The sequence below is a fragment of the Leuciscus leuciscus genome, assembly GCF_965113295.1.
Source record: "Leuciscus leuciscus genome assembly, chromosome: 23".
Taxonomy (NCBI): domain Eukaryota; kingdom Metazoa; phylum Chordata; class Actinopteri; order Cypriniformes; family Leuciscidae; genus Leuciscus; species Leuciscus leuciscus.
In genome coordinates, this window is record NC_138747.1 from 26,582,634 (window position 1) to 26,610,575 (window position 27,942).

The following is a 27,942-nucleotide window of genomic DNA, read 5'->3' on the forward strand; positions in this document are numbered from 1 at the left end:
GTGTGAGCTCAGGTAATATAACACTTTCCTGCTGTCTTAGAGAGAGAGTTTATTTCATTTTGTCTTCCTGAGCTGTAGCAATTCTAGGTGGAATGATCTCAGGGATGCTGATATTTTCAGCACAGTGATTTGAATATGTTCTTTGAACATTTAATAGACAAAACAATTAATGCAAATTTCTTGCGCATCCAGCTGATCTGCCAGAGAGATCCTGAATTGCTGTGAGCTTATTGTTGTCCAACCCACAATGCACCTCTTCTGTTGTTACCAAAAACAGCAAGACAAAAAACAAGTACTGTAAACTGTTTATGAGACATAAGTGTTGCATTTTTAAGCACATTTATAAGGGAATGTGTTGTAGTGAGAGTGAAGCAGAAAAAAAGAGAGCGAAATAGATTGATTTAAAGGAGCACTGTCTTTAAAAAAAAGCAAATTGCAGTAAATATTGTTTTTTAATCAATTTGAACACTTTCCCCCCTCTAAATCTGGTTTATAATCTGTCAAAGGACAGATCATGTAGTTTAAGAGAAACTAAGAGAGTTTGGTCAGAATGCAGTTTTGCCTGTAGAGCAAAGTAGTAGTTCACTCAAAAGTCTATTATTATTTACTCACCCTTATGTTGTTCCAAAAAATATGATTTTCTTTCTTTTGTAGAACAGTAAAGCAGAGTATTGATGCTGATCTTTTCCAAGTAATGAAGAGACCTTGCGTCATTCAACTCAAACATGATGCTTTAATTCTTTAATAGGGCCTTTTGTCATTTATTTTTGTCATATTTTTCATCATTGATTTTGATTTTATGTAAAAAAACTAAACAAAATAAAACAGCATAAATGATGTAAAATAATTGAAACAATATTTGAATTTACTACATTAAAATTCATATTTTTTTATCGAAGTCAAAGTAAATGAATTAGAAAAATCAAACTTGAAAAAAATAAGTACTTTTTTTTTGTTTCACAGAAGAAAGTCACAGGTTTGGGATATGACGACTATCCCATTTTCTGAGTGAAATGACGTCTCGAACAAGAAAAAAAAATGAAGGGTGGTACTTTTTGTCCGTTGGGAATTGATTGTATGGTTGTGGTTTGCTATTGGTGGATCTCATGTGACTGACAGCTTGCCCCGCCCTTGCGCCAGTAAACACATCATCTGAGAAGAGATGTCACTGCCAGAGGGAAGGAAAGTTATTTTGATCTAATATTTAGTCAAATATATAAATTATTTAAAATAAATACTGCAATATTTCAGAAAAAAGTATTTGATTTGAAAAGGATGTTTTGCATAATGCCCAATCATATATTATATATTGCTCCATTGGTTTGACAGTATCCAGAATAGACAGTACGTATTATAAAGATATATTTTTTATTTTTATTTCATCACGTTGCATCATGTCACACACACGGTGTAAGCGTTCACTTCAAAACCTATTCTTAAAAGTAGCCTTCTTTGGGCTTTAAGAACCATAAACAGTCAGAATATGTTTCACTTATTTTACATTGTTGCAGCTCCTCGCTTCTTAGTCTGCCAGTAACGCTCTGTTTATTTCCTGTCTCTATGAAGCCCCTCCTTCTGAAAGTGCAATGTGCTCTGATTGGTCAGCTGGACCACTCTGTTGTGATAGGCTTTGGGCTTGTTTTGGAAATGTCAGGTATCTTACCATTAGAACATCAGGACAATAGGAACAGAAAATATATTTCAAAATAAAAGTCCTTGACCACAAAACACATTAAAGGTAGGGTAGGTAATCATTTTTCTAAAAAAAAAACATTCCAAATTTGTTTAAACTGTCTTTATATACCAATACATAATTAAAATGTAAGTACTCTGAAAAAGAAAATATAAAAATCGAGTGACTGTAGACCTTTTAATCTGCAATAAACACAGCTCATTATTTCCATTCACTCCACCCCCTCCCTTCTGAGCTCCTTCCAAAGCCACGCCCCCAAAACACATGAACGCGCGACGCCAAACGCTCAGGCTGGAACAAGACGCATTTATTACCTGAGACGAGTGGAGAGGAAGGAGCACAGTACATACAGTGACATCATGTCAGAATCACATGTAATAAAATACCTAACTTTATCACTATGAATATAAACAAATAAGATTTATTTTAGTACTCACTATCAAGCTAGCATATCGATAATGGTAAAGTTTCATTCGGTAACGAGCTATATTTATAAGGCAAAACTAAAAACAGGTTGCATTGATACACGTTTTTCCATTACCATCAGTTACACTGTGATGAAGATGAATTTCGTGTAAGATTCATAACATATACGGTGTTTTGCATGTAAGAGTTTCCATGATGAAAACATTGTTGACTCTAATGAAGACTAACGTACACTCCGAGTCCGGAGAAAAGTACCGCATCGTCGGTTCGAGGACAGGTCCGGGGTTGAGGGCGAAGCAGAGGAGGTCGTTCAAGAGCGCGGGCAGGGTCCGAGGAAGTAGTTTTTGCCTTGTTTGCCTTCGCTGACTGCATATGCAGGTGCTTTGAGCTGAATATTTCCGGGAACGGTGACATGTGATGAGTGCACGCAGGGCAGCGCGCGCAGTGGGGCTCGGGGCGGGCACGAGACATGAAGGCATCTGATTGGTTCTTTACATTCGCACCGAATGGCAGTGATTGGTCAGAGTTTTTACTGTCCTGCAGCTGCTACAGAGGTCTGATTTTTTTCATTCCTTTTTCTAAACACATAATGTATTGACTACTATCAGGATGGAAGGACCATTTCACCCAGTATAAAAAAAAGTGTTTCTGAACAGGATTACCTACCCTACCTTTAAACATAGGGGAAATTGTGACAGCCATAACCGTGAGTTTCAGCACTATTAATGCAACTCAACCAGGCCTCGCTTCCTTTATTTTTTGGGAATTATTTAAAAGAGGAAAACCGTGACATGTACGTCCCGGAAGAAGACTCAAGAATACCACTGAGTCATTATACTTTATATTACTGATTTTCGGAATAACTCCCTTTGTGTTTTGGAACTTTGCAGACATTTCCCATGCTCAAACAGCAACATTACACACTAAAGAAAGTTGAAAATGTAATAATAATAATAACAATAGGATAATAGGTCCTCTTAAAAAAGTTTTCTGTCTTTTAAAAAAATCTTCTGAAGTTATACGATAGCTTTTTTGTGGGTAAAATTCTAAATAATCTATACTCAGAAACTTTTCTTAACTTTTCCTTAAAGATTTTCATAAAATTGTCTTTGTTTCTCACCCATATGACTTCAGAAGACTTTGAATATTGTGCACAAGTTGTAGTAACGACCATTTTTATGATTTAAAAAAAAAAATCCTTTTTTTATTTTTTTTATCCTTGTAGAGATTGGCAGTCTCTGGTAACTACAAGCATTATCTTGTTTTGTGTTCTATACAAAGACTGTAGATATAGAAAGACGGTTCACTCCTATTACTCATGAATAGGAGAAACCGCAACGCATAAAATGGCGGAATACATCCCCTTCTAAATAAAAAAAATAAAAAATAAAGTAATTGCATCACTGCAGCTGCCGTTAAGATCCGATTCCCATAGAATCCTGAGGCTATTTGTGCTATTTGAGCATAAGAAACAACATTTTTGGGACAGTTCATGTCAGATTTTGTTGCTGAATTGAAACATGTTGCTTAATTGTGAGTTCGGCAAGCAGTTTTGGAGATTTCAGGATTCCATTCAAATAGATAGGATTTGGTCTTGTTTGCCCGAAATAGCTGCCCGGAGGCGTTGCGTTGAACAGGCTTTCCTTGAAAGGGACTTTGGTTCTATAGAAGAAAGATAATAATATAGGTCTGGAACAACACGATGGTGAGTGGGTGAAATGGTAACATTTCCAAGCTATTCAACATTAATTGCTCTTATGAAACAGTGATACAACTCACTGCTCTTTACACTCCCTCACCGCTCCGTTCCTTCGTTGAAATTGTTCTTTTAGTTCTTTATCTCGACAACTGAACTCTTCTGTCCCTGAGCTCTCCTCGTGTGCCTTCAGACATGTTTGAAGCTGGTCACGGTCCTCGGCTGTGAGTCAGGCGCCGGCTGCTGCCTCAGATGGTTCGAGTCGCTCCCTCTGGTGCTCCGCAACAATCCCAAGATGCCGAGCCTTGTTGTTAGCCGTGTCCTGGTGGTAGGCTGCAGGAGGGCTATGATTCATTCTCACAAACAATAATGCAGCTTTCAGCCATGCCGATGAGTAAATCTGAGAGATGAGCATCTAGAGAGAGTAGTTTGTGAGGGAAAAGGAGTGGGTGGTTGTGTATTGATTAAGTCTAATGTGGAGACAGCGCACAGGTCCACCTGACTGCCGGGAGAGAGAAATGCCTGACTAATTGACTGAGACAATGCAAATTATTTGTGGCTGTTTGGGAACATCAAGATTGATGGCTTCTTTGCTTGTGGATTTAATCGACTTGCTTTTACTGTTCTCTTCTGACATAATACAGAGAGAGAGAGAGAGAGAGAGAGAGACTCTTTACTCATAGAGGGAAGAAAGTGAAAAAAAAAAGTGTAATGAATAAAGTGGTAATTAAAGACTAAAAAAAAAAATCCGTTCAGAGACAGACTTGTGTTCAATCAAGTTTAATGTAAATCAATGTAAAATAATAATAAAATATGACCATAAATTAACTTATACATAAAACACTGGGTTAAAATCAAAGGCTTGGTAAATATAGGACAGAACACACATTGGGTTAATTCTACCCAGCAAATTGGGTTGTTTATTTAACCCAGCATAATGGGTTGGTTTAACCTAGCATACTGGGTTGATTCATTTTTACTATAGTACTAGGTTTATTTTTGTATTTTTTTACTTCATACATGAATTAATGTTTATGGATAAACTTAAATCCTCTAAACTCTAAACTAACCCCCCCCCCCCCCCCCCCCCCCCCAAAAAAAAAAAAAAAAAAAAAAAACATTCTCCACACAACCACTGGTTTGCATGATAACTCTGTAGAACTTTATTTTTGATCATATTTCGCAGAATAGCATATTTTTGTTTTTAATAAATATAGCATACATTTAAGCTCGTTTAACAAATATTAGAAGTACAAATTAAACATTTAGAAGTAATTCAAGTGTAATCGACCAGTCTCTGTTGTCCCGTTTCCACCGTAACGGCTCTGGTTCTCGTGCCGACACTTATCATGTTTAGCGGGGGAACTTCTAACTTCAGACCGCCACCCTGCGTTTCACTCGCAGCCGACTGACTCCATAACCTGTCCATAAACAATCAGTGTACAGTTCTGAGAACATATTTGAACTTTCTAAGTATTTCTATTCTGTATCTTTTTTTAATAAAATCATAACATTTTATGCAAGGCATCAGGCGTTTTAATCACGCGAAAAGACCAACGAGACAATCGTTTAGGTGACTTACATCGCGCCCCTGTATGTTCTTTTGCATACAGTATATATAAATGAGTGTATAGTTGTATGTTGATATATTTATATATGTATTTTTGACAAATTTTTTTTTACCTACCACTTAGATTTTTTTATCTTTCTTTGTATTGTTTTGGTTACATAGCATTTTTATGCTTTAATACATTTATTTATTTTGTTTGTTTGTGAAAATGTTTCCTTAAAAGTACTAAAATAACCAATTAATTATTGAATTGATAAGGAACGTTAACCATTATATTCCTTAATGGTTCCCACCCCGTTGAAGCACAAGTACCACAGATCTGACAAAGCTGTATTTTTAAAAACTTTAAAAACATTGAGCATGCAGGATATTTTGATATAAAATGTAATATACTCTACTCCGACATGACTTTATGTGTGACATTTTGTTTTAATCACATCACATAAGTGCAATACTTCCCTTCTGCTGCATTATACAGAAAGACAATAAAGAGAGCGATATTGTTGCATAATCATATTTCACTGGTGTAGATCGTAACCCCAGTGGAATAAGATTTACATTCATGAATATCGTCAGTGGAGGTCACAGCAGCGTTTGTTTACGAATAGGTCCAACATTTTTAAATATGAGGGAAAAAATACGTACAAATTGGCTCAATATCAAGAATAACATGTCTAGTGCATGTGATGTTTCTGAGAGAATAGTGTTCTTTGATATGAGAAACAAATAAAAAAGCAAGAATAGTCATCTCTCTCCATCTCTCTGTTACTTCTTATCATTCTCTTTGTAGTGATAGTGATCTAGTCAGCCCCAAGACACTTTTTAATGTCACCCAGCTCTCTTTTAATCCTGCGTTCTTTCTGTTCCTCTGATCTGTGTGCAGTTTGGGGAGTTGTACTGTATGTGTGTGTTCTGAACTGTTCATATGCAGCTTTTGTGTATCTCCTCTCAGATTTTTTGTGTATCTCTTCACTGATCTTTGTGTATGTGCGCTGTGGCATGTGTGTGGTTTCTCAAAGCTCTTGACAGCCCATTTACAAACCCGAACTTCAGTCAGATAAGATCTTTAATACCAGGTGTCTTCTCTCTCCCATGACACCTCCCCACAGGCCACCGCAACGCAGCGTGCCTTTGAATTATTAATAACTAGGAGATGCCAGGCGGCCTTGATCAGCCCTCTAATAATGTTGATTTTCCAAAAAGTTTTACCACCAATGCGATTATTGAGATGATTAATGTGACAACCGCTTGGTGGGAGACGTCATATTAGTTCGAGGAGAACTAACACCGGGGTCTGCTTCTCCCGCTCTATCAACATCTGATCTGAGAGAAGAGTTTGAAGGAAGCTATAATTCCAAAGGATTGAAGACATGACGTTTCTGGTAAATTAGCAGTGAGATCCAACACACACAAACACGTTTCGGTGGACTGACCTTGAACATCTCATTATTGGCACTATGGGTACCAATGGTGGGAGCGTTTGAAAGCAGGCGTCTATCAGTGGATCCCTAAAATATCCACTGATAGACGGATCCGCTGATAGACGGATCCGCTGATAGACGGATCCGCTGATAGACGTCTGCTTTCCAACTGGGAAGTCTGTCTTCTGTGAAGACAACATGTTTTTAAAACGTTGATCATTGTAGCCAATCACAGACATATAGTTGACGGTGTGAACACAATGGCTAATCAGAGACATACACGTTGAGCATGTAAACTCAATGGCCAACCAGTATCCGTTCAACAGCACTCAAAATGCTAGCGGGAAATGCTGGTAGTGTCACATTTTTCACATCAGAACCGACTTGGTAACGAAGTTACTACATTTGACAACACTAATAGGTCTATATACAGTATATAACTTACAATGCAGTTAGAGCGGGAATCAAGGCTTCGTCGGGACAGCTTTCTTGCAATGCACGGATAAGAACAATTACACAGATGAAGAGGCGCTCTTTGGTTTTCAACCACAAAACGTACAAAATCAGACACTGCTGCTTTTTGTATAACACATTTCCCATTATGAATTATGATACCGCTTGGTACGTTGGTCCAATCAGGGGTGCGTTTCCAGAAAGCATCGTTAGCCAACTATGTTCAAGTCGGTGTTTCCCGAAACCATAGTTCCAATGAACATTCGCAAACAGCATCGCAAAGTTGTGTGGTTGGAACGACAGCTCTGTGGTTAGAAGCAGAGTTTCTTGTTTGCGTGACATGTGGACTCAATAATTCCTTATCTTGAGCAAAATAAGCAAGCTGACATTTAGTACAATCTATATCTTTTATTTAGAATACATACAAATGTCATTTACATATTTTAGATTGTCAAGAGATTTAAAGCACCTTTTTTGAAGAGTGTTCATGTGCGTACAAGCTCTAGTACGTAAGAACGAACCTATGATTGAATATGAAAATAAAGCAAAATGACTGAGGGAAAAGAGAACTAGTCCTCAGATGCCATGTACGTAATTTATAGCAAAACATCTAGCATTAATTCGATCGCAAACAGATTCATTAAAAGAAGTTATTACTCCACCACATGCGTGACATCATTAACCAATGTGGTTAAATTACCAATTTGCGACAATATGGTTTCGGGAAACAGTCGTGATTAGCTACTTGATTTCTTCCACGATGCATCATACTATGATAGTGAAGCACCGAGTTACGTTGTTGTACGGGAAACGCACCCGAGAGCCGAGACTGCCTCGTTCAGTCGATCTCGGAGCGATTGCTTTTGTGCAGATCCGAGTGTGATTGTCGTGTTCATACAAGCCTAAATTAACCGAACAAAGGGAGAAAACACACCAGGTTCCGGAAAAAATGCTGCAATTGATCCAGGTTTGAAAATGCCCTAAAAGATTAATTTAGTATAAACAGTTCTGCACTTGGTTTACACATTCATTTTACATTTATGCATTTGGCAGACGCTTTTATCCTAAGCGACTTACATTGCATTTCAAGGTACACATTTACACTCTTAATAGTTCTTGCTTTCCTTGGGAATCAAACCCATGACCTTGGTGTTGCTCTACTGCTTGAGCTACAGGAAGGCTATTTCTGTAGAACTGTAGAACTATTTAGATCATTTATATCTTCACTTTGAACATCGGGGTCGGTGGCTTGTTAATGAACATAATTTCCATTCATCGTTGTGGTCTGTTCTGTGTAAGTCAGGGATGATTATAAATGGTCTGGTGGGTGTGGAGAGGAGCCGTGGAAGCACCCCAAGAGTGAACCGCAAATTTATCGTAATTATCTGTAAAATTTGGGAGCCGTGTTTCTGGAGACACAACATCTGAGCAGATGGCTGAGGGGGCTCAGATAATGTATTACAGAGAGACAGGGGAGGCATGGGAAGGAGCCGAGAGAATCTGGGCTGATTTCATGGGAAGAAAAGAGTGAGTGAGAGAGGTTTCAGTTGTAGAGGTAGTCTTGAGCAGGCAGTGCAACATCTGTATGGTGGCGTAGTGTGTGGTGATGACTCCTAACATATTTCATCTCCACACACGGCTCTACACGCTTTACAAATCTACTCTTCCTCAATCCCAGGAGACCAAACCCCGACAAGAAACATCTGTAGGTAAGAGCTCCAGCTATGTGCTAAGCTGTAATAGACTTACAGTTGTATTATAAATGTAAGAGTTGGTTGTGTGTCATGAATGAATGATTTCTACCTGCACACATCCAATAAATGCCTTTTAAGTGAATTCTCAGTGCTGCACTTTTGGTGAAAGTAAAATGTTGGTACTTGTAAGAGTGCAATGCTACATAGCTAACTTTGCAAACAGCAGGTTCCCAGGTTTAAACTTAGGTCGAAAGAAAAATAAAGCATGATTTGGAATTGGAAAAGAGCTGTTTAGTTGTGTAGTCAGTTTATAGGCCAGCATAACCTGAATGGATAATTCATCTTCAGTTTTCTCAGAAATTTCCAATGGGTTGGAAGCAGGTAAACGTACAGATTTGTGTTGGTTATAGCCCTTATGTTGCAAATTGCTGACAATTTACAGTACAAAGCAGCTTTAAAACTCATGTTTGAGACATCATTTATGTTTGTTTAATTTCACATAGATGTGTCATTTATGTTGTAGAACCTTTTGGAAATTCCATAGAGAATCCATGGCTTTGAAATTTCAAACCGCACCGCTCTATTGGAGGGAAAACTCTGCACTGGCGCTAGAGCACATTAGCAATGTAGCACAGCGTGGCTACTTTTTATGAAGTTTGGAGTTGTTAAACACATTGTCTTGAAGCCAGAGCTATTCTGACAGCTTTATCAATATTCCCTCTCATCAGAGCATTCAGCTGGCAAACACCCACCGAAGGGCAACACTGAGATGCCTGACCGGCTCATTAAAAAGTTTGGAGGGTGCGGCCAACCAGTGAAGTCAGGGAAGGGAGGGTGGCCCGCTGCCGCTCCGGAGGAATCTGACCTCTAGGGATGTGAGAGATCAGCTCACTATGAAAAAAAAAAAAACAACATGAACCTGACAGTGACCTCACGTATTTACAGCCTGTCAGAGAGCTGATGAGGGGAAGGATGGGGGTTTATCATCCTCATCACAATATAGGGGAACAATAACAATTAAATGAGAGCGAATAGGGATAATTCTAATGAAAGAGAGGGAACACATGTAGAATGTAGTTAGCAGTATTGGTTGGGAGTAACTGATTTATAGCAGCAACACTAACCACGATGTTCAGTTGCATGTAAATGCTGTTTAAAATATTGTAACTTTTCCAGCAACAAGACATTTTTTCAATACAAAATGTAGTTACAAAAAAATGTATATATAATAATCTACTTTGCTGTATTTAAGTTTAATCCTGTCACCCAAATCGATTCTTATGGAGGCCCCATAAGGAAAGAAATCATACTTTGGTCATAACAAGTCAAAATTATGACATTTATGTGTTGCATGGTCATAATCATGAGATGAAAAGCCATAATTATGACAGAAAATGTAGAAAATATGACATGCTAAGTCATAATCATGACATAAAAAGTCCTATTGAGCTTGTAAGTCAGTAATTTTGTCTCATAATGATTTTACATCTCTTTTTTTTTTGACTAATCCTCTTATAATTCTGACTCATAAGTCTCATAAGTCATAACTGACTTCAATTTACTTTTTATCTCATAATGTTGGCATGCTATGTCTTTTATGTCATAATTATGATTTACCAAAGCATGATTTTTTTGGGACAGAAATGGGCTTCAATAGATTCCTATTGATTTTGTGCCAAATAAATACTGCTCTGATCATAAATGTATATGCTTTATCAATAGTAACAGCAACTATCCGCACACTAAAACCCATCTCTAACATTCGTCAACAATAAGTTTACTGTTAGACTATAGAAAATAAAACACTTTGTCCCATTGCATTACGTTGTTTAGAGACAGTTTACTTGCATATGGATTTATGTACAATTTGTACAAAGAACTGTTACATCCTGTAGCATGCAGCTATTTTTAATTGCAAGAATGTGTTGTATAAACACCCCGTGGAAACGTTTCTGATTATGAATCATCGTAATTTTACAGGGCTACAGACCATTGACTAATTGACTTTCAAAATATGTCAATTAGTATTTTGCATATCCGTAGTCTGGCTGAGAGTTTGTTGTTGTGCAGGTATTACTGAGGCCTGTGGATTGTGGGTAAAATTGTGGGGGTTGAGTGGGCGGTAAGAGAGGGTGGAGGGCAGTGCCTGTTTGCTGAGCGCTCCTAATGCAAAACAATAAAGCAAAAGCAAACAAGATAAAGAAAATTGAATTTTATAGCGGCTGTGAGGGGAAAATGTGTGTGTGTGTGTGGGGGGAGCCCTTAGACTCGGCACCGCAGCTCTGAGGTGCATTACCGAACAAGCCGCAATCATGATGCAGATCTATGTGGCTATTATTCTGTTTTCATAGCCTGAAAGGCTAACGGGGGTTATGTGGCGTCTCCAGTTCCAGCCCTTCAGGAATATCTAGGATCTCTATAGCACAGAACATTTCAGCGAGCTTTGTGAGTTAATGGCAAGCTCTCTGTATCTCTCTTTCTTCCTCCAGCTCCCGTTTTCAGGATAAATGTTAAACAGATGGGCAATGACAGGACATGTTTAATGATGCTTTAACACCGCAGAAAGAAACTTGCTCCACCAGGAGAAGAAACACACACAGGGAGACGTTCCTCATCGTTCAGAACGTCAGAAGACAGCATCATCTATCAGGCATACAGCAGGCGTTATCACTCACGGCTCACCCGTTCTCACCTGAGTCACTTTGAGAAGTCAGGAGGACAAGTAAACAACTTGTTACTGTTCTAAGTACCAAACCTCGAAAGACTGACACATTTCTGTTCCAATACATCTGCTATGACATAGTCGTGCACAGAATAAGTCTTAAACGACGAAGTGTGTCGTTTCTGCACCTCTAACGGCACAATGCTGTAGTTGAAAGTACGTATTTGCAAAAACCCATGTATTAAACTTATCAAAAAGTGACAGTAAAACTTTGGATTGTTACAAAAGAGTTGCATTTCAAATAATAGTAAAAAAAAAAAAAAAAATTATAATAATATTTGCCAAAAAACATGAAAACGCCTATAACTACTTCACCGTTAGTCCAATTGACTTGAAAATTGGCATGCCATGTCTCTGTCCGAGCTGCCATGATTGTCTGTGCGTACACTGACGTAGTCAAATATATTTTTTACGCATGTGCTTAAAGGCCTTAAACCGCTTGAACCTTGATAATTGCTGCTCACAGCTATATATATAATTGAAATGATTTAAACAGAGGCATTTTTGTAAAAAATTTTGTGTTTAGTTTACTCCCCCCTGCTGTGCCAAACCCATACCCAACAGTCATGGTTGTGTGCCGTTAGTTACACCCATACTTATTACCATATTTAAATCCAGTCCATAGTCTGGAGAATGTCTCCCGTGATCAATGCAGAAATTGCACAGGTTCCATGTGGGCGTATATGTGACCAGTCTGCAATAAGCTGCATTAATACTCAGTGTGCATAATGAAGCGATGACGGTTCGAGTAAATAGAATGAGACACAATTGTCATCTGCTACCAAGATGTCTCACATCTGGCATGTGATGGTCAGAATCATGTCTCTTGTTTATGGTGTGAGCTTTGTTTGGACAGATTTTCCCAGAATATGTCAAATGAAAAGCTGTTTTCCTGATTCTGTTTTCTCAATGCTGCTTTTCATCCATGTTTCAAATTAATGAGCGCACTGCATTAGAGCCCGTGTCGGTGACATAGGTAATTATAGTGTGTTTCTGAAGCGACAATAAGACCCAGTTGTCATGCTAGGTTAAATAGAGTTCACAAGGGGGATTGGAAACAATGACAGGGTCATTTGTGGACGTTTTGTTTATTTATTAACTGTATGTCAGTATTTTCTTATTTATATATTTACTCGCTCATTGAGTTCTTGCAAAGCATCTTAAAGGGATAGTTCACCCAAAAATGAAAATTCTGTCATCATTTTTTCACCTTCAAGTTCTTCTAAACCTATATGACTTTCTTAGTTCTGTTGAACAAAAAATAAGATATGGGGGAAAAAATACTATGGAAGTCAATGGGGACCAGAAACTGTTTGGTTACCAACATTTTTCTAAATATCTTATTTTCTGTTCAACAGAACTAATATTTCAAAATAATACTATAATAACCCAACCCTCAATTTTGGTCTCTGGATATGGCTCAAGTTCCTTCCACAATGGATTTAGTTTTTTGGCCCGATTTATCACTCGCCAGGAAAGACTCATAAGTCTGACCACTTAGAAAAATAATAGCTCACCTTCCCTCAACAAGTTGCACGATTTGAGATCCTATCATTCATGTCTCTAGCACAAATGGTGTAGGACGAATTACTCACCAAAGCTTAAAACGTATACTCTAAATTAGTGGTTTGTTCAGATCCTTTATTTTTGACCAATGACAATAGTGATGCTTGCCTTAGCAAGGACCTCTATATACACAATTTATCAGCAACAATTATCTAGATTATGAAATCCACACCGTCTCTACTGACATTACTGACAATAATGAAGCTTCGGAATGGTTTTACCACTTCTACCACGTCGGCTCACACCTGTCCTTTTCTACACCGTACACAATCCACATGTCCCTCCTGAGATGAAGAGCGCAAGAGGCAATAATCTTCCCAACTCATTAACTCCCAAATTAATTGATAAGTAAGCGGGGCTGGTAGGCATGTAGGTGTCTTATTAAAGTTCTTCAAAGCCTGAGAGATGTGCTTAGGCACTAACTTTGATCAGTAATTGCAGAGTACTTTTGCACAATTAATTGATTACTCTTGGGAGTGCAGGTTTCCCAAGTTCTCCGTAGTTTGAGTTTTTATATTTTCCTTTCAGCTAGGGAACCTTACATTGGAACTTAACAGCATAACAATCGTGATTGCCTGTTCTTCTTTGTGTCCTTTTTCTTAGTTAAAATCTGGACTTGGCTTCCTCGTTTGCACTCAACCGTTATGGAAATGATGAATGAATGTTGGATTGGCAATGAATAAAATCAGAGTGCATCAGGAATTGGTTGCTTTGCCAAAGGGCCTCTGGTTGCTAACAAAGAATAAGTAAAAACCAAAAGTCAACCTCAATTTCTATAATTTACTGTCACTCTAATTTAAATTAGCATCAGATCCAATGAGAAACCTAAATAGTTCACCTAAAATAAATTTACTCAGTCATTTATTCCAAACCTGCATGGCTTTTATTTTTGGTGAAGCACAGAAGATATTTAGCTGAAGGTTTATGCTGCTTATTTTGAAATAGACAGTAAAAATAGACAGGGACCAGGGATCCAAATATCAACATAAAAATAGTACATGTCTTCTGAAACCATAAAATAACTGTGTGAGAAACAAATTGAACCTTAAATGATTATTCATTGAAAATCTTCTAGTCAAGTTAAGTCAAGACATCTTTATTTATATAGCGCTATATACAATACAGATTGTTTCAAAGCAGATTTACAGTGATAGGACAATTATGCATTTCGGCTGTTGATCAGCTTAAGTCAGTTCAGTGTTGATTCAGTTCTGTTGTAAAGATCATCAGTTATTAAATTAGTTAATTTCACCTGTAAAGCAGTTCTGCAAAAAAACAAAAAAACAAAAACAAACATTGTCCAGCTCAGTTCAGGTCTCATACAACAGCGTCAGTACAGTCAGATCAATAATATTGTTGAATATCAAGTGTCCCCAACTAAGCAAGCCAGAGGCGACAGTGGTAAGGAATCCAAACTCCATCAGGTGACAGAATGGAGACACTAGGTTCAGTCTGTGGGACAGTTCTCCTCTGTCCAACATGGTGTGATTATGATTCAGGCCGCATCACAAGTCAGAATTCATATTGGGATCAATAGCTTTCAAATATTCACCCAGTTGATTTTGATATTCTGGGCATTATCAACTGGCCAGAATTTTGAGATCGCAATATGGTCATACTTCTTGGTTCTAGTTAGAACTCTAGAGCTGCTGTGTTTTGGACCAGCTAGAGTTTAGGTCATGAACGCATGAACTAACTTTTTCATTTTTCATTGAAGACATACTGTATGTCATAATTTAAATATATTTTTAAGATGGACAAAATGCGGTTTTACAGGTGCTAGAAATTTGGCTTTCAAATGAAAGATTATAGCAAAGAGAACACCCAGGTTCCTAACGGACAACAAAGACTTGACAGAGGAGTCATCAAGTGTTAGATAGTATTCTAGGTTATTATGTGTGGAGGTTTTTGGTCCAGTAATTATTATTAAAAAATGTTTGCAGGTTTTAGTAGGAAATTACTAGTCATCCAATTTTTTATATCAACTATGCATTACATTAATTTTGTGGATTGGTATGTTTCGCCACATTTTAAATTCTTATCAGTTCTCGCTTTCCTTGGGAATCGAACCCATGACCTTGGCATTGAAAGTGCCAACGCTCTACTGTGCCTTACAAATGAGGAATACGATATTTGAATGTGTTCTGACAGGAAAGTCATTCAATATCCATAGCTCATTAGCTAGATACAAAAGGAGGAGGAAAACTATTTTTTTTAGAGAAGAGTATATACTGTAGCTTAAATTATAAATATAATATGCACTGTGTTATAAATATACATTATATTTGTATTTAACCTGAAACGGTAATTATACCATTAAACTAAGCTGAGACTTTCGGTTTCATGCAATTCATGAAAAATACATAAATACATATATATCAAAATGATGGAGCAAGTCACATACTTTCTCTGAGTAAATGAAAAGAATTTTCATTTTTGGGTGAGCTATGCCTTTAAAGGTAGGGTAGGTAATCCTGTTCAGAAACACTTTTTTTTATACTGGGTGAAATGGTCCTTCCATCCTGATAGTAGTCAATACATTATGTGTTTAGAAAAAGGAATGAAAAAAATCAGACCTCTGTAGCAGCTGCAGGACAGTAAAAACTCTGACCAATCACTGCCATTCGGTGCGAATGTAAAGAACCAATCAGATGCCTTCATGTCTCGTGCCCGCCCCGAGCCCCACTGCGCGCGCTGCCCTGCGTGCACTCATCACATGTCACCGTTCCCGGAAATATTCAGCTCAAAGCACCTGCATATGCAGTCAGCGAAGGCAAACAAGGCAAAAACTACTTCCTCGGACCCTGCCCGCGCTCTTGAACGACCTCCTCTGCTTCGCCCTCAACCCCGGACCTGTCCTCGAGCCGACGATGCGGTACTTTTCTCCGGACTCGGAGTGTACGTTAGTCTTCATTAGAGTCAACAATGTTTTCATCATGGAAACTCTTACATGCAAAACACCGTATATGTTATGAATCTTACACGAAATTCATCTTCATCACAGTGTAACTGATGGTAATGGAAAAACGTGTATCAATGCAACCTGTTTTTAGTTTTGCCTTATAAATATAGCTCGTTACCGAATGAAACTTTACCATTATCGATATGCTAGCTTGATAGTGAGTACTAAAATAAATCTTATTTGTTTATATTCATAGTGATAAAGTTAGGTATTTTATTACATGTGATTCTGACATGATGTCACTGTATGTACTGCGCTCCTTCCTCTCCACTCGTCTCAGGTAATAAATGCGTCTTGTTCCAGCCTGAGCGTTTGGCGTCGCGCGTTCATGTGTTTTGGGGGCGTGGCTTTGGAAGGAGCTCAGAAGGGAGGGGGTGGAGTGAATGGAAATAATGAGCTGTGTTTATTGCAGATTAAAAGGTCTACAGTCACTCGATTTTAAAATTTTCTTTTTCAGAGTACTTACATTTTAATTATGTATTGGTATATAAAGACAGTTTAAACAAATTTGGAATGTTTTTTTTTTAGAAAAATGATTACCTACCCTACCTTTAAGTGTTGATAAAACTAAAGATGTCCTTATCACTTTATCTTGTCCTCAGTATTTTCCCTCTAAATGAAAGTTTTTAAGGTCACATGAAAGGCTCATTTACTATGTTAACTGTTTTGGATGCTGAACTTATGTCCTTTAATGATAACCCAGAAATATCACCTTTTAATGAACTTCCAGACCTCCCTGATTGTGTTCATCATGTTGTGGTGGAGGTAACTAATGGCCCTCATACATTAAGGAAATGAGTTTTGCTCAACTAGTGGAATTACAATGGCTGAGGTCTAATGAGTTCACATGTGTTTCCTGGGATTTTTGCAGCACAGAGGGAAGTTAATGTGTCATACCTTAATCACTTCAACTATAAACCCTCTAATGTGATTGCTTTATAAGCTACAGGTCATGATACAATAACAACTATTCCTTATTCATTTAAAAACAGTTTGAGACCCCATGGAGATGCTTAGCACCTTGTGATCTTAATGGTTTGATCTCAAATTAATGTAGCTTAAATGCTTTATTACATAATTTAAACACTTACAATTATTCCTGTACACATTTAAATTGTCTGTATGGATTATTAATTAAATTAAATTATTTGTCAATTTTTTTTGCATAATACTAATAATAATGAATGCTATTATTATTGTTATTATTAATAAAATGGAGGAGACCTTAAAAATATTAAAACATAATAACAAGAATAGATGTATCCAAACTTGTGATGGGTAACATATATATTTTAGAACTAGAGGAAGGATAGTAAAGCCTGGGATCATCTAAGGTTTTGAGCTGAAATATTTTGATGGAAGCTGTCCTTTTCAATGTGTCTCACAAAGCTTTCAGAATACCATACTCACTCTCTCTCTCTTCCCCTGGTTGTTTGCTCTTTCTATTGTTTGACTGCCAAGAGTCCATCTATTGGATGAGAATGTTGCCCATTTAGTGTGGAATGAGCTTTGGTCAGTAGAGGACAGAGGGAATGTTTCTTTTTCCTCATGCATCAAAGGGCCATGTGAAATGATGAACTGCAGCTGTCACTCAAACTTTGCCAGGTCACTGTCAAACACAAAAAGTCTGTCTCATTTGACATTTCAGAGCCTAAAAATCCAAGTTCTGATAAACAAAACAGCATAGTTTTGTTGTTACCAAAGCTGTTAGCAGTTTGATAATAAAGAGCACAAGTATAGTGTGTCTCAAACTATTTTTATTTTTTTATTTTATTTTTTTTATTTTAATACAGATATGTCAAATCTATGGAGCCCGGAAAGTCGCCCGTAGAGATAAAAAGAAGAAGAAAAAACAAGACCCACAAGTCCGTGGTCACAGTTTTGCAGTTTGTCCCCTCAGTTTATTAACCGTACTCACAGATTCTTGAATTGTTCCCTCGGTTTAACAAATCGTGCCCACAAATTAAAAAAACGTACCCAAGAGTTTCCAATCTGTGCACTCAGATGTGTAAACCGTACCTATGGTTTTTCAATCCGCACCCACAAAATCATAAACCATGCGTTTTGCAAACTGTACACAAGGATTTGTGGCCCGTCACTCATTTTAGAAATTTGTGCCAATTGATTCAGCTATAGCTCACCGAAACAAGTTACATACCGACATAACAACAATGTAACAAATTTGCATAATGCCAGCTTATGGTCTTCATTGGCTGCCCGTGAACAACATCTACTTTTCTGCGCTGTGAATCCACTTAGCTGCACTTCAAAAGGACGAGGTCTCGAGCTGGAATAGATCCGGCAAAAACTGACGCCATCGTTACTGTTCGTATTACTGTGTATCAAGTGCTGAGGACTAAAAATGTTGATAAGGATAATAGGCGTTTTGTTAGACCAGTCACAACAGACTGGGCCATCTGACCAATCAGAGCAGAGTAGACCAATCACAACAGACTGGGCCATCTGACCAATCAGAGCAGAGTAGACCAATCACAACAGACTGGGCCATCTGACCAGTCAGAGCAGAGTAGACCAATCACAACAGACTAGGCCATCTGACCAGTCAGAGCAGAGTAGACCAATCACAACAGACTAGGCCATCTGACCAGTCAGAGCAGAGTAGGCTCATGGAATGAGGGGTTTAGAGTGGCTGAATGTTCAAACAAACAATTTTCAGACTCTTTGAGAAATTAGGTGATGTGCAATTTATATAATGAGAAAATTATTATTATTTTTAAATTTTTTTTTGACATTTGATGCAAGTAAATGTATTGTAGTAAACTCCAAAACAAAATGAGGAACCTTAGAAATAACATAATGGGGCACTTTCAGAATGACTGTTAGTGCCCTTTATAATCTATATTGTCTGATAAATATGTTATACCGAAGTTATATGTATTATATGTATTATTATTATTATTATTATTACATAAAAAAAGAAATAAAAAAAAGTCACCCTTCAAAAATATCTCGATTCTTCAATTTAGGATACATTTGATTATATGTATCACATATATACACACACACACACACACACACACACACACACACACACACACACACACACACACACACACACACACACACACACACACACACACACACACACACACACACACACACACACACACACACACACACACACACACATTTAAATTAATTAAATATTTTTTTAATTGTAGACAAATATATATATATATATATATATATATATATATATATATATACAGTATATATACACTGTATACTATATGTATGTACTGTATATCTATAGTGCTATCTATATACTGTATATCAAGTGCTATATATATCAAAGTTAACTTCAAGTTTAAAACAAAATAAAAAACACTGTTTACACGGAGCGAACTCAACCCACAGACATTGTCATATCACTTAACCTGATTTACATTCACCTAGACAATTATTCCCACCTTAAACATTATGATTTAAACTACTTTACAGATCAAATCATAAACCGAGTTCTACTGAAACATTCACGTGCTTTAACAAAAATACAAGCATCACATTTCAGCTGTAAAACCCTCTGGAAGACTGGCCTGGTTCACTTCCGCTGTAAGTGTGTTACTTGATTTATTTTACTGTATATTTTTTTTAACAGGGACAAATCACATTATGTTAATCGACTTTATGCCACAAAATCTGTCGATAGAGTTTAGCTTGTACTGAACCCAGAAGTTTCCCTTAAGAATAACTTTATAATGGTTTATATATAAAGTGGATTATCTATATAAAGTTGTCAAGAAAGTGTTACCTACGCTTCTCCTGAGCTTTCTCCATAGATGACAGAGGGCAGTGTGGGATGTAGAGAACTCTCCAGGTGTAGTCACTGCTGATGAAGTAGAGCTCAGGGAATGTGGGAAAATGAGTAAATGAGCAGATTGGATGAGATTGAAGCATGTGGGTTGTGTCCATAGAGATGTTTTGTGAGCCACAATCTTGTATCGTGCATGTTTGTGTGTACAGAACAGGGACACACACAAAAGTTCCCTCCCCCTCTTCATCCACCCCCTCACCGGTGGAGCTCTCTGATGGAAATTTCCGCCCGCTTTATGTTCATGTCAGATGTACTTTTGGTTCTAACTGTAGCAGATGCTTCTCACATAACATTTAAATAATCATGTGAGCAGATCTGACCCAGCGCTGCCAGATCCATTCAGATTCCGCAAGATACTTAAAAGCCAATACGCAAGAAATCAACAGGAGACCTTTTTATTGGTAACAGTTTAGAAGACATGTTCCATCATTAACGAATAACTACACAGGAACAAACCTCCATCCATCCATCCATCCAAGATTGTATTAAGTTTTTTTTTTTTTATGTTTTTAAAACAAGTACGAACAATTAATTAATTTACATTTACATTCAGAAATAAAAAATCCTCTTCATAGCCAACATTCCATCAGGAGCATGGCATTCAGTCTGTAATTCTTAGCGTACACATCTGCGCTATCATTGACTCTTTCCATTAGCTCATTTACATATATATATTAACCTATTACACATTTACTTGAGATCTCAACAAGGATGAGCTTGATGCAGAAACAGCTTTGTGGTGTTCAAAGCAGATTAAACATAATCAAGCTTGTTTGAAGATGTATTCTGGGCTAATCCTGGTCTCTGTGTGGATTGTCTATATCATTGTATCTGCTTCCACTTGCTGTTGACATTTCAACATCTGTTTTCTTAAACACTACAGCTGCTGTCAGAATGTGCTGAAGTCTTTTTTTTTTTTAAGTCTCTGGGTTTATTCCCCTCTAGCAAACAGACGGTTAAAGTGACGGGTGTGACAGTGTAGTTTAGAGGTGCTGTTATGATTTTGAAAGCATCTGCAACATTGAACCTTCATTTCAACTCTCGGACCTGTCAGGTTCTCAACATGGTTTGATTTTAGTTGATGTCGGGAAGCCCTGGGGATTATACAACTTTTTGCGTGTTTCGCTAAGTGTGAGCAAGACCTGCAAGAATAGAGTTTGCCCTGATTCCAGAATTGAGTATAGAATCATTTTCTTCCTGCAATGTCAGAAAGGAAGGCAAAAGGTCTGGGTTGTCAGACTATACCTTATAATTGAAAGCCATATTAACATACTCATGCAAATTCAATTACCTAAACCTTTTCCAAGAGGCAGGTGAACAAACGTTTGGCAGACAAATTTAATACTATAGCAAATCACAAAACCATAATACATAGAAAAGTAGGTCAAACACATCAGTCTCAGGGGCTGTTTACATGACACCATTTTCGCCTAAAAATGTACAACTTTTCATGCTCTTTGGCCATTCATTTACACGACAACGCTGTTTTGGAAAACGCAAACTTTTGAAAACAGGTTTCAAAGTGCAAGTTTTTGAAAATGATACCGTTATGGTGTAAACTACAAAAACGCGAATTTATGAAAATGGTGACGTCATGCGCATGCGTGTTACGTGTTCAGTCTATAGGAGCACAGTTTCTTTGCAAAGTGACATCGCCAACTACTGGCAACTACCTGGCATGAATAATACAGCGTTTTTAGTCATTTTCAAGGATCCGTGTGAACGGAGATTGTTTTGACAGTGGTGTCTATACGAAAAAAAGGTTTTAAATAAAACTTAAACAACTTAAATAAAGACTTTTGACTTCTGGCCCTATGATTTCTGTGATGCAGAAAACATGGATGGAATCATGGAGTTTACTGTATGACCTGGAATGTCACATAATTGGGTATATTATTGGATGAATAAATCAAAAGTAGGGCTGTACATGTCATTAAATTGTGATCGGACTAGGGTCTGTAAATATTAAAGCTCAAAAAGACTGCTATTGAAATATAAAAATAAAAGGACTTAAAAAAAAAAAGATTATATATTTTTAAAAGTTTTATTTGATAATAAATTTGTATTAAATCATAAATCCATCTAAATTATTTTCTTTTCTGAAAAGATAAAACATTTCATAGTGCTCTATTTTTGTAAAAAGATTGAATATATTTGTAAATTGTTGAAGTTTTATGAATTCAACTAATTCATTTTATTATTATTATTATTAGTAGTATTATTAGTAGTATTATTAATACTGTATTTAATGAAACAATTAATATGAAATCCAGGAAAATTAAAACAGAAAACATGGAATTTGGGAGAAGAAAATACATTTACAGTACATTTGGAAAATTGTATAGGGCCCTAATGAAGTCCAGTCGACTTTGCAGCTTACTGTAATCAAAAACTGCCCACTCAGAAAGGAAGAGACCCTCAGAGATTCTATCATTTCATTCGCTTCCTCTCCCCTGCTTATAAGCTCCGTTACATATGTGTCCGTCCATTCAGCCGTATACGGGTACGGCACTCTGCGCTCCTGCAAAAGTGATGTAGAGTGTGATGAAATAACAGGGAACTGCATTTGAAATGCATATTAATACCAGGTGAAACCAGTAATGTGTAACGGTTGACCACTTGTGTTTGGATCGCAGAAAGCACATATGAATAGTAGATGGAATCAGCGCCATTCTTTTTGGCTGTACAGTCAGACAGCTTTGGAACAAGGGTGAGTAAATGATGAAAAAATGGTTTTGGGGTGAACTATGCCTTTAAGCAGGGAAAGTTTAGGGAAGGGGTAAATGTGAAATCAATGATGCAACAATAATTAATTAGTTCACTTGCTTTTAATGGCTTTTATTTGCCTCTGAATGTCTTTCAAAGATTTGAAGCCACAAACCTCTCAAACTTTTAAAGAGTCCAGCTGGAATTACACTTCATAAGTAGTAGTTCACTTCAAGATTTTTAACTTCGGCTGAAACTACCCTGACAGATGTCCTTGACTGGAGTCATTGTGAATGTAAATGATTGACTGTTTAAAGTCTGCATGGGTTGTGGTCCACTTAACTGCGCTCGCATTGCAGAATTAGAAGGACATACATTTTAATTTGCAGTTTCGCTGTCACTGTTACTGTATGTAGCTTTTGATTAATGGTGTTCTAAGATCAGTAATTCATGAATAATTCGTCGTGAATAAGTTCCAAAATCTCATTCTGCTATATTATACATGTATAATGTATATATGAACTTGAGTAAAGAAAAAGGCAGCAAGCTCTTGCTTCATCCCATTTTCTGTTCAGAAGTCTTTGCTTGTGTTAAAGTCACCATGAAATCACAATTGACAAATTTTGTTATTTTTTTTTATGGAATATTGCAGTATTTATTATAAATGTTTTATCCATTCACATCTTTTTTTTTTTTATTAATATGCCATCGTAATCTTTAATCAAAATAACTTCCTCTCCCTCTTGCAGCGACATGATGAAGTTTTTACTGGCACAAGGGTGGGACAACCTGTCACTCACAAGAGATCCACCAATAGCAAACAACCATCATCCATCAATTCCCAATGGACAAAATAAAGCCCCGCCCTATAGTCTTTCTTGTTCGAGAAGCCGCTTCACACAGATATATGTCACAATAGGAAAGAAACTTCTTTTTCATGCTAACATTAAACTCGAATAGTATCATGGAATACTGATTGGTTAGATAAAACACTGATTGATAGACAAAAATGGCATGACTATAGATAAAACTGCACAGTGTCTGAGTTGGGAAATGTAGGCTTAGCTTTGACAGACAAGAAGCAGGTCAGATGGTGAGAGAGATTGACAGCTAGAGCTTGTTTACGATGACATGGCCTTGACTGCGGGATCCCTTGATACGGGGCCACGAGGGAAGGGCCCGACTGTGGCTCTCCGGACCCTGTTGCGTTCTCATCCAGCTGTACTGAGTCTGACCCAGAGGGTACAGGTTGTCTGAGCGACTACGTTCACCCGTCTCTCATTCTGGAAACTTCTACAGCCAAAAACAGGAGGACATGCGGGTGGAAGAGTCACTTAGCAGATGGATGAATAAAATATTTAGTGATGCTTCACTAAAATCAGCCGTCTTTCAAGCAGTGAAACGTGGGAGTGGAATGAATCAGTTTCATTGACATCGAAGAGAACACAATAACAAGAAGTGGGATGACGGTTGACAAGGCATTTTAGTGCAATACAGTTGAATGAAGCATTGTGCTCAATAAATATGTATTGAAATATCACCATTGTTATCGAAAGAACAGAATATAGAAGGTCGCGTCATTGTGCAATAACAATAGTTTGAGTTTGTATCATTTAATCAAAACAGCCATACAGCATTACTGTTGTGTTTATAGAGTGAAAAAAACCATAATTAAATGGAAATATTTTGGCATGCATTGTCCTGGCACTAATGCTGAGTTTGTCTTCATTTGCACATTTTCAGTGTCAAAGTGAAGTGATAATCGTTGTTTAAACTATGCTCTGATTTAAATATTTACCTTTGTTTGAATATTTGGCTACTGTGGACAAAGCAAACGAGGTGCAACCACTTAAATGATAATGACTGAATCTAATCCAGACACTGTGTTCAGGTATTCAACCAGGACAAATTATATTTAGATATTTTTAATTCTTGGTTTGCATTCATATTGAGACATAAAAAGTTTAGCAGTAGCCTGATGTCTTTCTAATTGTATGTGTCCCATGGCATGAACGGCATCTTTTTAAGACATGATGTCAAAATGAAAACAGTTCAACCTTAGATTTTTTATTTTTTTTTATTCAGGTAATGATGCACTGATATAAAAAAACCTGGATATTCATTGTTGGATTTTGTGAAAAAACTACATTTAACAGTGTTTTAAATTATTCATTAACTTTTACGAATTAGATAATGCAAAGGTGTTCTAAATGTAAAAATTATTGTTTGATATGGATAAATTATACAAACTGATACGGAGCCCCACAAATGACATGAAGGAAAAAACATATATACATATTGTGGCCAGAGTGGCCCTTTGGTATTTCAAACAAATGGAGCCCCCATCTAAAAAAAAAAAAAACTATGTGTGCTATGCGACTGCAATTACTTTATTATCTATTTTATATTTAACGTTTTTAACTCTTATTTCACTCTTAATAGTCTATTTATAAACGCATTCCATCCATGCATTAAAATCACGACCGAAAACAAAATCAACATTTAATTTTCATTTCTCTCTCAGCCCCTCAGCGAGGGCCTTGGACAGCGTAATGACCAGGCCCATGAGAGCAATATACAAATTGGAGAACATGGATTAGATAAGTGATTTAATAAAATATGAATACGGATATACATCAAGAGGAAATGGCTACCATGATTTTGATGTTTAGAACTTGGCTCACCAATAACGGAGTTCTGCAAAAGCTCTGACATTTTATCCTTATCCAGCAATCTCATAACATTTGGGCAAGTGCAGACAGTCTTTCTTGCAAAATGGTGGACAACAGGAATGATTTCATCAACCGCAGGCGTGAGATAGAAATGTAGTGAAAATAAAACTGCCAGTAGGTGACATCACCAGCCCTAAAATTTACATAAACTCCGCCCCCGGAACAAGATTTATAGATTATCAAGACAGAATATGCTAATCAATGACTAGAAGATAACTACACATGAGCTACATAAATTCATCAACTAACCATTCAGAAACGTTGCATTCTACATGTTGTCACCTCTACTTGAGTTTCTGCATTGTCTGAATCCAGTTTGAACATAAAAGATTTTGTTCAGTGAAAAATTTTCAGTGCATGTCTGTGTGAGGTAAAAGGACACAAGCTGTTGAAGCTCCGCCCTCTCTGCCGGGAGCAGCAGCTCATTTGCATTTAAAGGAACAGACACAAAACGATGCGTTTTTGCTCACCCTCAAAAATTGACAATTATAACTATATCCTATTATAAATATTAAAAACAAGAACTCATACTCATATATCTTGATTTTAGGGTTAATCTCTGTGATGGCAAGGGGCGGGGCTCTTTTGCCAGTAAATATTTGTTTTTGAATTAGTTCAACATGGCGATGATTTACTAAAACGACGGGAACAAATGAATAAGTCGTGTGAACAAATTCTTAATTCATGGCCATGATTTAACTAAAACAAGAGAAAGAATTCTTAATTTGTGGGAACGCATTCTTAATTCGTGGCTACAATATATATTTTATGTCCGCATGTCATGTGTGAGGCTTCGTAATTGGAAGCAATATCCAATATCGAAACATAATATCGGTCAATAAACAATATGGTACCAATATTTCATGTATCCCTAAATTTGGAATTTGAGACCCTAATGCTTTTGGACTTTGTTCATTTGTATTGTCATTTTTACATATTTCCAAATACCTTTTTTTAACAACATTTTAGCTGTCTTAAGCACTTTACATCACAGAAAACAGCAAAGCCTAATGGCTTATGTAATTGAATGTGGATTTGCTCTTGGCACATTTCCATAGTCTCCATTTTTCCTTCCTCAAGGGCAAAACAGACAGGCCAGTGTTTTTTTGTTTTTTTTTGTGAAGTGCACCTGAATGCAACATCGCAAGCCATATGACACGGGACGTCCCGTCGGCATCTAATATACAATTATAGCTGCAGTAAACCAGATCTAAAATCCATCAAATGCTATATTCAAGTCACACAACACCACCCAAAGGGCTCAAAAAAACAATATTTGCAAATGTTTGATCAATGCTTTTTTGTGTGTGAGAGGTAGATTAGACCATATGGTTTGCTCAGTAATAAGCCTCCCATGGTAAATCACAGAAAGGCATGGAGTGTGTTTTAATGCAGCAGCAGATATTGCAGCGTTACACACAGGAATTGGAACCATCTTTGCTTCTGGGTGGCAGGTGGCCATCAGTTATTGTGTACCACTTTTGGGACTGAAAACACAAAAACTTTAAACCCGGAGAGAGTGAGATTTGTGAAATGTTCATGCTTTGAATGCTTACTTGCTTTGTCTGCTTTCTGTATTACAAAAATAGACACATTTAATACAACACTTTCAGAAAGATTTGTGCATGATTCTTTTCTTCAATTTACTGTCCGGCACTTTATCTTGAAGTTACTGTCTGAATTTGTTCGCTACCGCATATTGGGATTTAATGACAAAAGCTCTAGTAATTAACTTCTTGGTAAATACTGGTTTGGAAAAGATAATTCACTCGTTCGCCATTACTTTAGAGTAACGAGGGAGTTTGATGACTTTTTGTCGTCCTCTGTGGAGACAGTGATATAGGCATTGTTTCTTTATCTGAAAATTATGCGCGACCATTAACTGGCTTCCTTCATTATCCTTACTCAGACTGTCAAGCGAATTGTCTTTAACTAATAATGACTTGCTCTCTTTTTCCTGATGGATCTCTTTTGGTTTTCATGAGGTACACAAACAGCTGCTAAGGAGTTTTCAAACACCATGCACGGATGTTACTTCCATTCGGCTTCCAGAGGAGAAACATCCCAAACTCACCCAACCAATCAACCTTAAGAACCAGCACTCAATTTAGTGTTTTGTTGTGCTTAAAAACATATTTTTTTGTGGTAAGTTGAGTTCTTCTCTTCATTGTGATGTCAAGAACCTCCCGGAAGACAGCTGCCTTTCCTATTACACTCTCAAAATAGACAAGGTTGTAAACAAACCTCTGAGACATGCAGAAACTATTTCAGTTGTTCAATGCAATGCCAATTTGTGGAATGGAAAAAAAACGGCATCACTGGGTGAGCGTATCTGGCTTCGTAACATTAGCGCTTCTCAGAAACAGTCGTATCTCTGGAGTATTGCCTATATGGGTAGCGTGACCTCTACATTTGGTAATTGAAGCCAGAAATATTCAATCTGTACTGTACCGTTCCCTCCATTTG

General features: G+C 37.2%; 1 protein-coding gene across 3 annotated transcripts in view; it reads left to right on the plus strand.

The window, feature by feature from the left end:
- fhit (fragile histidine triad diadenosine triphosphatase) overlaps nucleotides 1-27,942 on the plus strand; it is a 369,232-nt gene that overhangs the window by 169,498 nt on the left and 171,792 nt on the right. The window contains exon 1 of one of the 3 annotated variants that reach the window (XM_082156594.1): nucleotides 6,976-8,968. The exons of the other annotated variants lie outside the window; for them this stretch is intronic. Coding sequence (XP_082012720.1) covers nucleotides 8,866-8,968 — 103 coding nt within the window. The 5' untranslated portion in view covers nucleotides 6,976-8,865. Of the gene's footprint in view, nucleotides 1-6,975; nucleotides 8,969-27,942 lie in introns of those variants that run through there. 3 annotated transcript variants of the gene reach the window in all.